The sequence below is a fragment of the Podarcis tiliguerta genome, assembly GCF_965153285.1.
Source record: "Podarcis tiliguerta genome assembly, chromosome: 3".
Lineage (NCBI taxonomy): Eukaryota > Metazoa > Chordata > Lepidosauria > Squamata > Lacertidae > Podarcis > Podarcis tiliguerta.
The window spans coordinates 76673902-76688648 of record NC_139536.1 but is presented as its reverse complement, the minus strand read 5'-3'; the positions used below and the strand labels follow the sequence as shown (position 1 = coordinate 76688648).

The following is a 14747-nucleotide window of genomic DNA, read 5'->3' as shown; positions in this document are numbered from 1 at the left end:
GAAGAGCATGCTGTTTGCTCTGTCACAAAAAATGGTCCTGCAGTCAAAAGTAGAAACTGCTGCCTGGCAGGTGGAATTCTGAGCTATGGTCATAGGCCAGGGTATTGGGGAAGCAATTGGGAAAAGAAGAGGAGAAATGGGGGCTGACTCTGGAATTGCAGCAACCGTCTTGGAGGATGCTCCCATGATAGGAATGAGCCAGTCGTCACTCCTACAGCTCTAAGTTGGGAAAGACACAAATCATGGCACCAGTATGTTATGAAAAAGTTTTGATTATTTTTTTGTAGTGTTTTAGTTTATTTGTTTTTGCAGTTGTTTATTTTGTATTTTAGCTGTGAACTGCATTGTGATCTTGTGTGAAGAAGAATATATAAACAGGAATGAATGAATGAATAAATAAATAAATAGTTTGGGAGTCATGGGAATTTCCAAGGCCTTCCCAGACTCATCCTGTTCTGAGAAATGGGACTCTGTATCTCACTAGGAAGCACAGAAACATTACTCCATGGCTTGTTGCATGTGAAATATTTATAACTATCAGCCCAATCTGCCATTCTAAGCAAGTGAAGAAGATAGTTCAACCTTGGGACATGATACAAAACAGGGCACCATACCTTTACATGTTCTTGTTTCTGTAAGCAGATTACAAATTCATCTACAGAGACTCCTAGTATTATAAGTTTATCATAAACAGAATCATGCTTGAAAGTAAGAAAATGCTGCCATTTTAGAAGCAATATGTAGGGTGTTTTTTTAATTTTTAAAAAATGCAATACTGTGTTAATCTACACGTTTGTTTCAGTAAAATTATCACACAAGAACAAAAAAGGAACATATTTTACCACTTACTTTCTTTGCAACAGCAATGCAATTTCTGTCTGAACTTTCATATATTCTTGTGCCATTTTACAGTGCTGTTCAAACACAGCCATAGATTCTGAGTTTGGACATGGCTGTAAAGGCTGAAAATAAAATCAAACATGTTAAAAATGAACCAACTGTTATCTCAACACACAGCATGTCAAACTTCTTTTTAAATTCAAGGGAACTAAACTATATCCAGAAAACATCTTCGCAGACCTAGGCAAACATGAAGTATACCAGAGTATTATTTTATAATCTGTAAAAGAAATATATGTGGGCAACTATTTAGCGATCATCATGACTGATGAAGTGTTTCAAGTGGCAGCCCACCCTGCTCTGGATGTCTACGTCATCCCTGGGATGGGTGACCATGCAGTTACCAATGCGCTGCTACTTGGTACTTCTTCAGCACAGAGTGTGGGATAAGAGGCTAGTGTTGGCAAGATGTAACTCTAACTTTCTGAGCTGGGTTGTGAGGGCAGCAGTTCGTTGCATCAGATCAATTTATTCAGACATAAAGACCAGAGACGACATTTTGCATAGCTAGCTTTTTGGCTAATAAAACCAATTGCAACAGTACCCCTTTTAAAAAACAAAACTATTTTAAACATACACATGCTAAATTTGGCTTGACTCCTGCATGCACACCAGTATAATTACCCCCCCCCCCAATCTCCTGACAACCTAGCAGTTTGAAAGTGCGCCAGTTCAAGTAGATAAATAGGTACTGCTCCGGTGGGAATGTAAATGGCATTTCCGTGCGCTGCTCTGGTTCGCCAGAAGTGGCTTGGTCATGCTGGCCACATGACCCGGAAGCTGTATGCCAGCTCCCTCGGCCAGTAAAGTGAGATGAGCACCGCAACCCCAGAGTCGCAACTGGACCTAATGGTCAGGGGTCCCTTTACCTTTTTACCCCCCAAAATGGACAAAATATTGAAGATAGAGAATTGTATCATCTATTTTTTTATTTATTAATAGGTTGTGTATTGTATGCTTCTCTTTGAAAGAAGCCTGGAAAAGAGCTTTTGCCATTAAAGATGGCCTAAACATATTAAGCAAAAACGGAAATCACAGAATGATTTTACCTGCAATTGGTGATCTAATGTAAGATATGCCATTGGGATGGAGTTATCAGACCCATTGGTATCTGTTGGAAAAAAGACAGGTATTTTGAGTTTCAAGTGTGCAAAGTGACATCAATACATGTTGGAAGTTCTCAAAGTCCTACATAGACATAGGTTTCATGAGGAAATGATACAGGGTACTTTCACATGACTAAGTGCCACATAGCACTTGTTATCTATCTCTGCGTGATGGCTGCATTTATGGCTTGCTGACTATACTAACTGATCATGCAGTGAAGTATTTAATAAGCAACTCTACAACCACACAGAACTGTAAAGCTGTTGGAGTGTATTAATGTCAGATATCTATCCTGTACCTTTAGTATCTAGGTGCTTTCAAGTAGTCTAATAATAATGGATGCAGTGGAGATATATTTATAAAAATAGTGGTTTTGTTGCTGTTAAATCCTCTTATTCTTTTTTCAAGGAGCTTACATCTACATACAGCAGGTTTCTAGAGTCTTCCTCCAACTAGGTCTGTTCAATTTCAAAACCACATAAAAAGGTCACTTTTCCTCTCATCATACAATAATGAAAATGGCCATTATGTTGTACTTGGTCTACTGAGTGGTTTGGGCGGCGGCGGGGTGTGTGTGTGTCAGCAAAATAGCAATCCAAATCTACCCCAAAATCAATCCAAATCTTTTTGCAAAAGGCAGATAGATATTTCTTTGCACCAGCTACTGATTTTTGCAACTTGATTTTAAAAGGCAAACATGTATAAACACCTCTAAGCAGTTAAAATTACCAAAGTTAATTAGAATTTTAAAATTATACAATTGAAAATTCAGGGCAAAAGTGTAGTCCTTATTTTAAGGACGGCTACTAAGACTTTTGCAGCCATTGCTGTCATCAGCTAGTATTGATCCGCAAGGAGAAAAATCACACAATAGCCAGTTAGCACTCCAGCTGAAATAGCAATATTGGGGTGATTCACTCCTTACACAAATCTCTGTACAAACAATACTACAGTTTCAGTACTGCCATCTCCACATGTATTGTATATGTAGGAATTTGTAATAGCATTCGCTTACAATGGCCCTCAGGAATCTACAAGATGCTGGCAATAGCATCTTTTTTCATGCACATACAGAACTGCTCATGTACATAAGTTTCCTTGTTCTCTTAAGTCAATGCATACTTTGCATAGGCAACGAGGATTCTCTGTTGTGAAAACAAGGTATTCTGTTACTCATAAAAGATGCAATCCTTTTAGGTGCAAAGCTGTCTGTGTGGCGTGCACAAGCATTGCAGTTCTATGTGTGCAGCAGGGTAGCTGAATACAGCTCCCAGAAGCGATCCCTACTCCAGCATCCTCCTAAAGGGAAAGAGTCCAGAACAGAGACCTTTTTGTAGTTATATCTGCAGAGATGAACAGAGTCTTTTCAACAATCCCATTATGATCTCTTCTTCCCAAAGAAGCTGGGCATCTTTGTTTTCATTTTAGAAATGGTAAAGGATTTTTCGTTCTAGAAGGGGTGTGAATGTGTGGGGGTGGTGGGGACTGGGGACCAGGATACATTTTTATAATATGAACCATTGGATTGCCAATCTGCTATGCTTTCTTCAGGATTTTAATTTTATTGTTTTGTATTTTGTTTAGTGTGCTTTTTATAGTTGTTTTATGCCATGTTGGAAGCTGCCCTGGGGACTCCCAGGGACAGGATGTAAATTCCCCCAAGTAAAATAAAAAGTTGGTGCTTTTGGACCATGTGTATATACACATTTTGGAGGTATTTATTTATTTCATAAAATTTATATGCTGCTTGATTGTAAAAAACCAACCCCCCCCCCCAAAAAAACAAAACCCCAAAGCACTTTTGCAGCAGTATGTGAACCACTGGTAAAAGTTGTTTCTTCAGGTTAGCTGGAAAAAAAATCATTATGGAACAGTCATGTTTACAAAGCATTTCTTTCCTAATATTGAGTATTCATTATCACAAGAATTGGACATTTACTATCTAATAAGAAACAACAGTTTGATTACAGTACACTGTATACAAAATGTCCATTTCTACATTATTTTGCAGTTGAATGTAATAATGCTAGAAGTACAGGTGGAAGACAGGAGTGCCTGGCGTGCTCTGGTACATGGGGTCACTAAGAGCTGGACACGACTAAATGACTAAACAACAACACAGATGGTAATTTACTTTGCCGAAGTCAATGTAGTTATTAACACTAGAAGCACTGGGAATAAACTTGGGGAGAGTCTGATGTAGGGTAACATTCACAATCAATTAAGCCTGTCTTAAATGAAGGCATGCACATAAATGATGTACAATTTGTTTTTATTATATGTTTTATGCTAAAAAGTAACTTACATACAGCACTGGAAGAACACATTTTGTAACAAAAATTTGACACACAGCACAATGTCTGACAGTCCTGGCTCCAGGTTTCTGCATAAAAATTTAGCGGGTTCCTGTAAAATACAAATGATCACCTTCCCGTGGTTCAGCACTACTGATGGAGAGCAAGCAAGTGATCAGGTGACAGCAGCAGCTTTCTCTCCCTCTGTGATGTAGTTGAGTATTTTAGATGATGCTGTGGCCTTTGGCTAGTGCAATAAAGCTTCTGATTAAGGTGCGGACACAAGAGGCCAAATAAGGAGCCGCAGTCACAGCTGTAGCAACACACTCACTTGCCCTATGGTAGATGCCTAGCAGGGACTCACACTGATTTTGAACCTGAAGTTGATAAAGTTTAATACACACAAGCCTTGTGTGTAAATCACTACGCAAACACAGTACTTCTCAAGAGCGAACGTTGATACTTCTAAAGCCAAACCCAAACCCAACTTTACCTGTAGAGTCATCAGGTGTCCATGGAAGACTGCGAGCTGGCTTTTCAGAGGTTGGTCCCGAGGTAGTGATCATTCTCACACTAGGACTAGATGATCTACTGTTGTTCCTGCTTTCCTGTACGAAGACATTTTTTTTTTAAAAAACCCCCAAATTATTATCTTAAGCACATTGCAATTTCAGAACAACACTGTTGAAAATCTGAAATTTCTTGATTGCCAGATCAGTTAATTTTCATGAACATTTGAGAGGTTTGCTTCCCCTTGAAATAAAGACAACAATAGTATAAAAAACATGTGAAGCAGTCCACAAGTTTTGGGAGTCATTCTTCCATGATGTTTTTCTACATGTTTCATCAGAGCTCAGGGACTTTCTAGCGAAGGGGACAGGGGAATATACTGCTGTCAGAAAAGAGTAGAGCTAAAAAAGCAGCAATGCCTCTTCTCCAACCCACCCACTTGGTGCCAAAGGACATATTCTTCCTCCCACTGAAAATAGCCGGTGTGGCCTCCCATCCTCAGTTTAGACTGACACCATAATGCAGCAAAGGCTTAAAGTCCCCCTTTCCCCATGCCATGATACTGATGTGGTTTGCAGCCCCTGCTGAATATTTAACGTCAAGAACAAAGGAAAAAATAATTGCATACAAGGGCTATGGCCCTCAGAAGTTGGGTTCTACCCTTTTAAAACATGGTGGGGTTTTGAGGGGGGTTATTGCACTGTTGTTTTTATTTTGATTATATATTTGTGTTTTATATTCTGATTTTGTTCTGTGAACCACCCTGAGACCGCCAGGTATAGGGCAGTATATAAATTCAATTAACAACAACAACAACAACAACAACAACAACAACAGTATAACATCATGTAAATAAAAATCAGGATCTATTGGGAAAATAAACAGCACTATTCATCAACCAAATAAACATGGAATGGTAGGCTGGGTTAAGTGAAAGGATTCTTGGGACAAGATTCCATCAGACACAATAACCCTGCTGAAAAATGCAAAATTACAAGAACTGGTCGTAAAGGGGAACAGAGTTAGCAAGGACAAATTATTGTCATGGAAAACGAGGAGTGTTGCCCATCCTTTGGAATGTGTACACCTCTCACCTCTGCCCTGCTCCAGTCCAATCAAAACTTCTCTGTACATTTATGGATGGGCTTCTTAGAGCCCAAAGTAGGAAAAGTGCTAAGGTTATCAATGGCTACATTACACCTCCACTACACTTCCAGGATCAGAACCGGCATGACTCTGAATACTGGTTACTGAGAAACCACAGCAGAAGACGGCTAGAGTGCTCATGTCCTGTTTGCAGGGTTGCCAGAGACATCTGGGTGGTCACTAATGGAAACAAGATGCAAGACTCGATAGACCTTTGGTCTAATCCAGTGGGGCTCTTCTTCTTACAATACATGCATAGGTAATGTGTGGGCATTGATGCCCAGACGGATGGTTGTTAAAGAATATACAGAGAATTTATTGAAGGACTGATGTTATTAAACACTTTGCACCAAGATTCTGGTTGGCTTGTGGTGGGCTCCCATCTCAATGGGGAGGAAAGATTTAATCCCTGTTCTATGCTGATACAAATACAGGTGGAGCACAAGTATTAATTATGAAGGCCATGATCACACATTTCACAAAAAAATAAAATGAAAAGCACCTAGGCAGCCCGCATGCTGCCATTACTAGTTTGACACCAACCATATTCAAAACAAATGAATCAATGTTACTCATGCTACTGACGTTTAAAGACTGTTGCCTGACATTCCATTAGCTCAGGTATAAAAATTAAAAACACAAAACGTAAAACCTTTCATTTCCCCCATTCCAATGATTTCACTCTAAGCCACTAAGGACAAAGTGATGAGATGATATGTCTTTGGTATGTGCATATGTACTCAGAAATGTCACCTCAAATGACAAGGTGAAACTATGGATAAGTCAGTAGTTGCATTTTCCCTAAACGCAAGTTTGAGAGCTTTCAAATTCACATCGGTTTTGAAAAGTTTTACAGTAAAGCAATGAAGCTGAAGAATTCTAAGTTTTATAAATAAAGGTTTGTGCAGGCAAGAGGTTGCTCTCAAATTTAGCCAAATATCAAGTAGTATAGTTAAAAAATAATAATTAACAGCATCATATGCATAGTCAACAATAAACATTTTCAATGGGTAACGTTAACAGAACTTGCAATCTTTTTAGGCATGTTGGGCGTTTTTCGCTTGGAACCAATTCCTACTAAGTACAATGCCATTTTCTCACCTGGAATAATACATAGGGATATAGGCTTGTTATACCATTACTAAGTCTTACCAAAAGGCAAGCAAATATACTTTAGACTATAGCAAAGGAGAGACAATATTGTGAAACTTTTCTTGCCAGTTTAAGCATCTTTAACACAGTACAGAGCTATGGTAGAGGTTCTTCAAAGCTGTACATTGCACTTTCACAATTCTAGTGCTCTTCAGGTATTTTATAATTTTAATTTGGTGGTTTCAATTTGAAAAGAGTTGCTCACCCACAAAAACATTTTTTTAAAAAAAAGTCAAATAAAATAATATTAGACAATCATTTAATGAACCAACTATGATCTTCAAGGGAAAAAAAGGTTTTTTACCTGGTTGGAATCTGTTCCAGCAACACTAAGGTCTTGAATAGATCTGCGCCTCTGTTGTCCGTTGCCTGCTGATGAGAGAAAGGAAAAAAAAAAAAGGAGCTGAAATGCACTCAAACAAAATAAGGGTGTGACTGTTGCAGAAAGAGCTTGGAATTTGTACAGATCCAGCGAGAGGGAGAGAAAGAGTGTGTTTGTATATGGGGAGGAGTGGGGGAGAGCAGAAAGACAGCTGCAAAGTTTTAAGAAGAAGAAAAAAAACACACCCTGCACACTGGCGTGTCAACAGAAAGCATATCCTAATACAATAACCACTCCTATCCCATGAATAGCTTCTGCACTTTCCTTCACCATCTTCTGTCACATGTGCTTTAACAGGCTTAGTGCTTGGGGGGCTGGCACTGATGACGACATCTATTTCAAGGAGGTTACGTTATGGGGATTTCTAGAGCACGGCTACTACGATAAGATGCTGCCAGTTTTCTCACTTCTTTGGATTAGTAAGCAAAATGAGTAATCAGCAGTACTGACCTGCAAATCATAATTTTGCTCTCTCTCACAGGAAAGGCCAGCCCAATTTCTATTCCAGTTATAATGCTCCTGTTTAGTTGCCGAGAATCATATTATACTTATTTGTCCCATTCTTGAAAATGTAGCCTGCTTTTTATATATATATATATATATATATATATATATATATATATATATATATATATATATATAAATTTTGCACCTATTACAGACCTGAATGCCACCAGTTTTTTTAATTAAAAAATTAATGGCTATATGCGATATATATATATACATTGTTAAAATCTGCAAGCCAATAAAATAACAAAAGATCACAATTTTGGGGTATGCAGCATTTCCGCTAGCATTTTGCTATTCTAATGATCATTGTTTATGCTGCTTCTGGGATGAGAGATCAGTTGTCCAAAGGAAACACCAACACATTGAAATTAACAGCTGACACAATACTTAGGATTCTTCAGTCTTTGAAGGTTACATTACATAACATTTTTGTTTTAGAAAAACACAGACCAGCGGTAACGCAAGCAACCACTCCAACAATGAGAAGCACATGCATTCAGCGTCCTTCAATTTTACAACATGCAGTTTGGCTTTATACGAGGCCTCAATGTTGATTAAAGTGACCTAGGAACTTATTTCCAGTTTGAATATAAACGGGATAAAAAGGAAGAGAACAACCCAGTTTTCTGAATAATGTCTTGCTTAACATTTTGGGTTTCCCTTGAGTTACACACCACCAAAAGGAGTATATATTTGGACGGCTTGTTACCCATTTCTCCCAAAGGATTTTGATTTAACAAGTTATTTAAAAAAATACAGAAAGGGAATCAGATACTTTAAAAGTTTTTAGAACTTTAGAGCAAACTGATATTGTGAGCAGCAAAGCGGTTCAGAATTTCTGCGCCACTTCTGAAAATATCAGTTACAGAGTACTGACACACACAAGTGCTTGACTTCCAGGTCAACTACACAAACTTCCCAAGAACTGCCTAAGTGGTCCGTGATCTGCTCCTTAAAAAGCATGCAGCAGCCTGTCATTAAGAAAATGATCATTAGGAGTTTACATTGGGAAGCACAACTTGTGATGTTTTTTTAAAAAAGCAGTTGCTCATTAACAGATTTATGCAGTTGGTCACAGGCTCTAGCAACTTAGCATGGACCTCAAGATGATCCACTCATGACTGATGTAACAATTATGTCCACATTTCATTCAACAGCTCCGTTCTAAAATTAGCTTAACTGAAATAAACTTGTAAAAAATATCTGGAATTCCCATTCTCCTTTCAGATTAGCAACATTTGTGAATCTAAAGAACCCAGCACATGTGCTGCTGAAACATTATATCATGGCCACCAAAAAGTTAAAATAATCAGGGTGGGGTAGAATTAAAAATGCCTTTATATATTTATATTCAAGAAGGTTGTGCTCTGTAGCACTGACGACACCAAACTGCTTTAAATGAGAAACCTCCAGATTAGCAGCATGAGATTTAAAGCAAGCTGTTAGGCTAAGGCATTTTCATTGCAGTTAACTAGTACTGGCATAGGGCAAGCAGCTCAAGCACAGCCAAACAAACAGGAAATCGATAAATACTTGTTGCTCCTGGATCAATATCAGCTTAGGGGTCCAGCCATAAAAACACAAGCTTCCAGCACGGAAATCAGTTAGCTCCAGTTATAAACACTGCCCTTGAACACAACTCAGAAACTTCAACTGGTCCAAAATGCAGCAGCCAGATTATATGCCTTTAGAATGCATATAACCCATTCTAAAACAGCTGCATTGGTTGCCAGTTCATTTCCAGGCCCAATTCACGATGCTCACATTACTGTTTAAAACCCCTCAAATGATTAGACCCCAAATATTTGACAGACCGCCTCCTTTCCTGTAGACCCTCTTGGGTATTAAAATAAGCAGGTCTTGGTATTTCTGCCACTGTCAGAAGTCCTGGTGGTGCCCCCAGGAGAGCATTTTCTGTGGCACCCAAAGTGTGTCTGCCACCTTCACTATACAGCTTTTAGTGAATGCTGAAAAGGCATCTCTTTACATTGGCCTTTAACACCTGAGATGCGTGTTTCAGGACACCTGTGACTGCAATTTGTTTTAAGTGTTTTTAATACTGAATTTTAAATTGTTGTAAACCACACTGTTGGCGAAGAGCAGGCAGTAAATTTAATAAATATTACTACTACTACTACTATTTTTTAGAAGTAACCATCTTACTCTTTACAAACTGAAAACAATGCTGTTAAAACACAAGAGAATATCCTAGTGCAAGGAGTGCCATTCAAGTGATTATGTAATTTGGGGGTAAAAGTTAAAGAGAAGCCTTTGAAAAGAACCATAACCCTAAATTTTAATGATAGGTAAACAAATTTTGGGTGGGGAGATACTTAACATGTGTACTGACCACCAATCAATACATGTGTTTAGTAACATTTCTTTACTTTAAATTCTGGTTCAAATCCTTCCCCTGAGAAGTTTAGTGAAGTGTTATAGATACTGTAGAATCTGTCGCTCTGTTTTAGTTGAGGGATTGTGGCAAAGGATACATTGCACAGTATACAGAAGCATGAGTAAATTCAAAGGGCTTAAATCAGGGTTATCAATGAGGCACTTGTGGGAACCAGTGTGCCTGCCAGTACCTCCTATGGTGCCTGCAACAGGTCTCAGTAAATGTCCCATCAAAAATCTGGATAGAATGAGAATAAATGTCCTTTTTGTCCTGTCGCTGTTTGCCCTATTTTGGCCTCTCCTACATGTCCCCTGAAACATGACCACACTTCATGCTCACCCTTTTGTTGTGAGCAGAGAAAAGGTGCAAATATGGCAATGGCTTATTATCTGAGGGAGAGGGGTCTGCACCATTTTGTGGTCCTGTCACTTTCTGCTCTTTTAGATATGGCAGCCATTTTGTGCTATGCCCCCTGGCAGCCATTTTATGACTGGCACTCATGGCACTGCCTCCAAATAACGAATGTGCCCCAAAAGATTGACAATCCCTGCTTTTAAGTATACTACAACCTCACAACTGTAACTTGCTAATGAACTAGTATACTTGCATATTTTGTTAGCTCTGCATTTTAAGTGAATTGAATTTGTGCTTCCTGGATTTATGGAATGGAATGCATTAACCCTTTGTTTTTCACAAATCTTGACACAAAATAAATACCAAAATGCATACAAATAATGTGCACCTTGTGAAGAAATGTTTAAAATAATGCATATTTTTGCGCTGTTTAAAATAAACTTCGACTGTTCTGGAAATGAGATACATGAAATAATATTGTGAAACTGGCACAACCAGAATATATTGATCTGAGCCAACAGTGAATCCCAAAGTAAAAAGCACAGGAAATACGTAAAAAATAATAATGCAAATAGCATCCTGTGCAAAACATTTATGAATGAATGTTTGGCATGCCAATTTTCCTCATAAACATATATGAAAAACAGGTTCAATGACTGAACCTGTTTGAAAATACTGTATTTCATTCATCTGAAAAGGTGATCTCCATGCCTACAGAAGTTTATGATTGAATTCATTTGTTACTGTTGTTCCAGAAACACTTGGATTGCTGAGAATGTAATGAAGAAGTTCCTAACCACTTGTCACCAGATTCCTTATCACTTGGGCAAGAGCAGAGGTGTTGGCCTTTGTTTCCAGGCCAAGTTCTAGGCTATGCATCATATCTTGACTATTTAGAATTCCTTTCAAAACTTTCTTTGCTATGTCCTAAGACATCGCATAACATTGTATTCATTTTTTAACTCAGGGTGTAATAGAACTTTTATAAAGTATTTGGTACATGAAATTCGCTAAGCTATTTGGCTAGGAATGACTACTATATGAAGGTCATTTGTTAAGAATGTTTTGATTGTCACTTTGTTTCTGTATATTTGTCAATCTTACATAGAGCATTCATTACTCAACAGGCGTCATTCCTATTTAATTATAAAGTTGACAAAAATAGACTTGGACCCTAAAATAAATCAAGAAGTTCAGAGAGAATGCTTCCTGTCTCCTCCTTTCCAGCACTGCTCTCTGTATAAGATTCTTATTGCTAACACTTCCCTGTACTGTCACGTGATTTGAATAAGATCTATAAAACTAACACAGATACTTGTTGGAAAATGTCACTCTACCACAGGAGCTAACTCATACATGTGGTAGCATTTTCTGAGATAAAAAGCTTTGGCTATCAAGTAAAAACAGCTGTCATTAGATTTATGACAATCTGTCCTTACAACCAAAAATTATGCTGCTTGAATTTGCAGAAAGAAAGAAAGAAAGAAAGAAAGAAAGAAAGAAAGAAAGAAAGAAAGAAATGGCTTGGATCCCAAGGTTGCAGAAGGAGACATTTCCATCCTTCCCAGAAGCCCGCTAAAAGTCCTCCCAAGGCTAAGGTGAGGTGCAGGGCAGTGGGGTGGGAGAAGGAACTGCAATATATATATATAGATATAAAAATGAGCCCAGGTAACTTCTGTGGGTGAGGCATGCATCCAGTTTTGAACTGCTTCTTGCTTCATAGCTCACCCCATTCAGAAGGGCCCACCAAACTTTCAGACGTCTGGGGGAATACAGGAAAGTGCTCTTTTGCCAATCCCTTTATGATCCAATACATTGTTGTAAATTACTTATGACTGGAAACTTAATTATTGTTGCAAACTTAATTATAACTAAGGATGAGACTGTTCCAAAGTTGAAAAAAGGGTGTTTTTAAGTTGAACTGCTGAAAACACTATATCCTAAGTGAAAATGTTAAATGGAGAGAAGGAAGTCACAGTAACAAGACATCTGTGACAGAATAGCAACTTTTTGGAGAAGAAAATATATTAATGTACATGTGTACCTGTGTTTTTTTAACAACAAGTGTGTCTCTTTCTGAAATCTGATTGTATCCATCGACCAGTGGACCATCCAGAGCAGATTTGGTGTGGATGAGAGAGAAGAGGCGGGATGAGGAGAGGAAGGAGAAGTCTCTTTGCACAACACTGGATCTTGCCCTACATTTTTATTCATAAATATTTAATTTAAGTCATTTTTTACCACATGGCCTTCCTATATTCCCTTTATGTATTAATAGTAATTAGTAAAAATTAAAACTTAACAAAATATAGTTGTAACAAATGCATTTATATCTCAGGCTACATTTAGTCAGTCTTAATAGATATTGCATACTTTCTTAAAATCTGTTATTTTAACCATATCTGTTGCACTAGCATAAACCATATACATGGGTTTAAATAACCATTTAATTATTACTATAGCCAAAACTGGTCTGATATAATTTTGATAATGTAGTTGTTATTTAATCATTCAAAATGCAGACTTGTTTCACATATTAACCTTTCTAAGTAAGAGTTTTTTAATGAAGAGAACCATTTGGATTTGAAAGACAACACTGGTATGTTGACATAATTCAGGAAAATTTATCCTGAGAGTCATATTAATAATTCATTTTTAAAAAATCAAGTTCTTTCTACACTAAGAATTTGAACAAATTCACCTGTTATTATTATTATTTTTTACTAGTTCAAAGAACTGTGTTAATTTGCAATGGGAGCAAAAGCCTTCTTTTTCTCATGCATCTTTAGCATGTAGTGCCAGCTCGTTAATTCATTAACAGGAGCAAGAAGTATTTAAAGAACTGATCATTATTCCAGCATCCATGTCAATGGCCCACTTTGCCGGTATGTGATACCTGGTTTGATGATCTCTGGGACATCCAGAATGTTGCCAAATGAAGCAGTTTTACGATGGCCTCGTTTAGGTTTGGAAAAGGCTGAAAAAACACATACACACATACAATACACATGCAAACGACTACAATTTTAACACAAATCATTCAGACTAAAACTGCACCTTTTACTCAACTTGGTTAAACTTGGAGACCATGCAAAAAAGGTCATGCAGAATGGTCTGCACAGCTTTCCATTCATGCTCAAAACTGTAAAGCATTTGTTAAGGGCAACAAACATAAGTACGGTCAACAACGTAACACAGCACTTTATTAGTTATAGTTAGAAAGACAAAATCCAAACAAACAAAGCGGAATGGTAAAGGAGAGAGGGAAAACCAAAGTCTGGTCACAAAATAAACTAAACTGTCCACCGGCTCCACTTCACTAATATATTAATAAGATGTCTGCCACATGTGGCAGTCCAAATATTTTCTAAAAAGTGTTCCTCTCAAAAGATTTTAGTGAAAACGTCTATACGTTTTCAAGAAAGCTTTTTTGATTTACGTGCACTAACATTGCCAGATTATTCCCTGCCACCCACTTTTCAGCTGGAAACTGACTGGAACTGCCATTTTGAAGGAGAGTCAGAATCAGTAACCTCCATAATATTAAACACAAATGAAAGATTAAAATGATGGAATATAAGTATTTTCTGGAAGTGAAATGTGTAATGGAAAGCTTTGGAATTAAATACAGCTGTTAATGCTACCAGTAACATAATGAAGGGTGGTGACAGTGGTGGTATAATGGCCCAACGAGTTAAGTTAAAAGCTCCTTATTAAGAACAAATAACAGGTCTGGGAATGCTGTTCTATAAAAATCTTATGAATACGGTGGATGAGAATCTAGCAATTTTTAGTGCCTTCACCAATCCCTTTATACCATCGGGTTCATTGATATGTATATATTGTATGGTACTTTTAGGTTGGGGTAAGTTTGTTTGTTTTACAGTATTGTATTCTATTCTATTTCTAAGATGTAACATGCCCTGGGACCTTATGGAAAAGAGTGGGCCACAAACATAAATAAATAACAGTAATATTGCCAGCTTCAAATATAGAT

At 37.7% G+C, this 14747-nt stretch overlaps 1 protein-coding gene across 6 annotated transcripts in view; it reads right to left on the bottom strand.

Annotated features, from left to right (window-relative positions):
- The window catches only part of MAP3K7 (mitogen-activated protein kinase kinase kinase 7), a 37813-nt gene that overhangs the window by 4831 nt on the left and 18235 nt on the right, over positions 1-14747 (bottom strand). For 2 of the 6 annotated variants that reach the window (XR_014509546.1, XM_083433514.1), the window contains exons 12-16: positions 13647-13727; positions 7414-7481; positions 4795-4909; positions 1950-2011; positions 850-962 (exon numbers count right to left, since the gene is read on the bottom strand). Coding sequence is in view for 3 of the 6 variants with exons in the window: in XM_083433514.1 (XP_083289640.1) it covers positions 850-962; positions 1950-2011; positions 4795-4909; positions 7414-7481; positions 13647-13727 (439 nt within the window). In the remaining 3 variants the exon portion in view is untranslated. The remainder of the gene's footprint in view (positions 1-849; positions 963-1949; positions 2012-4794; positions 4910-7413; positions 7482-13646; positions 13728-14747) is intronic. The other 4 variants (XR_014509547.1, XM_083433516.1, XR_014509548.1 and 1 more) reach the window with 2 other exon arrangements.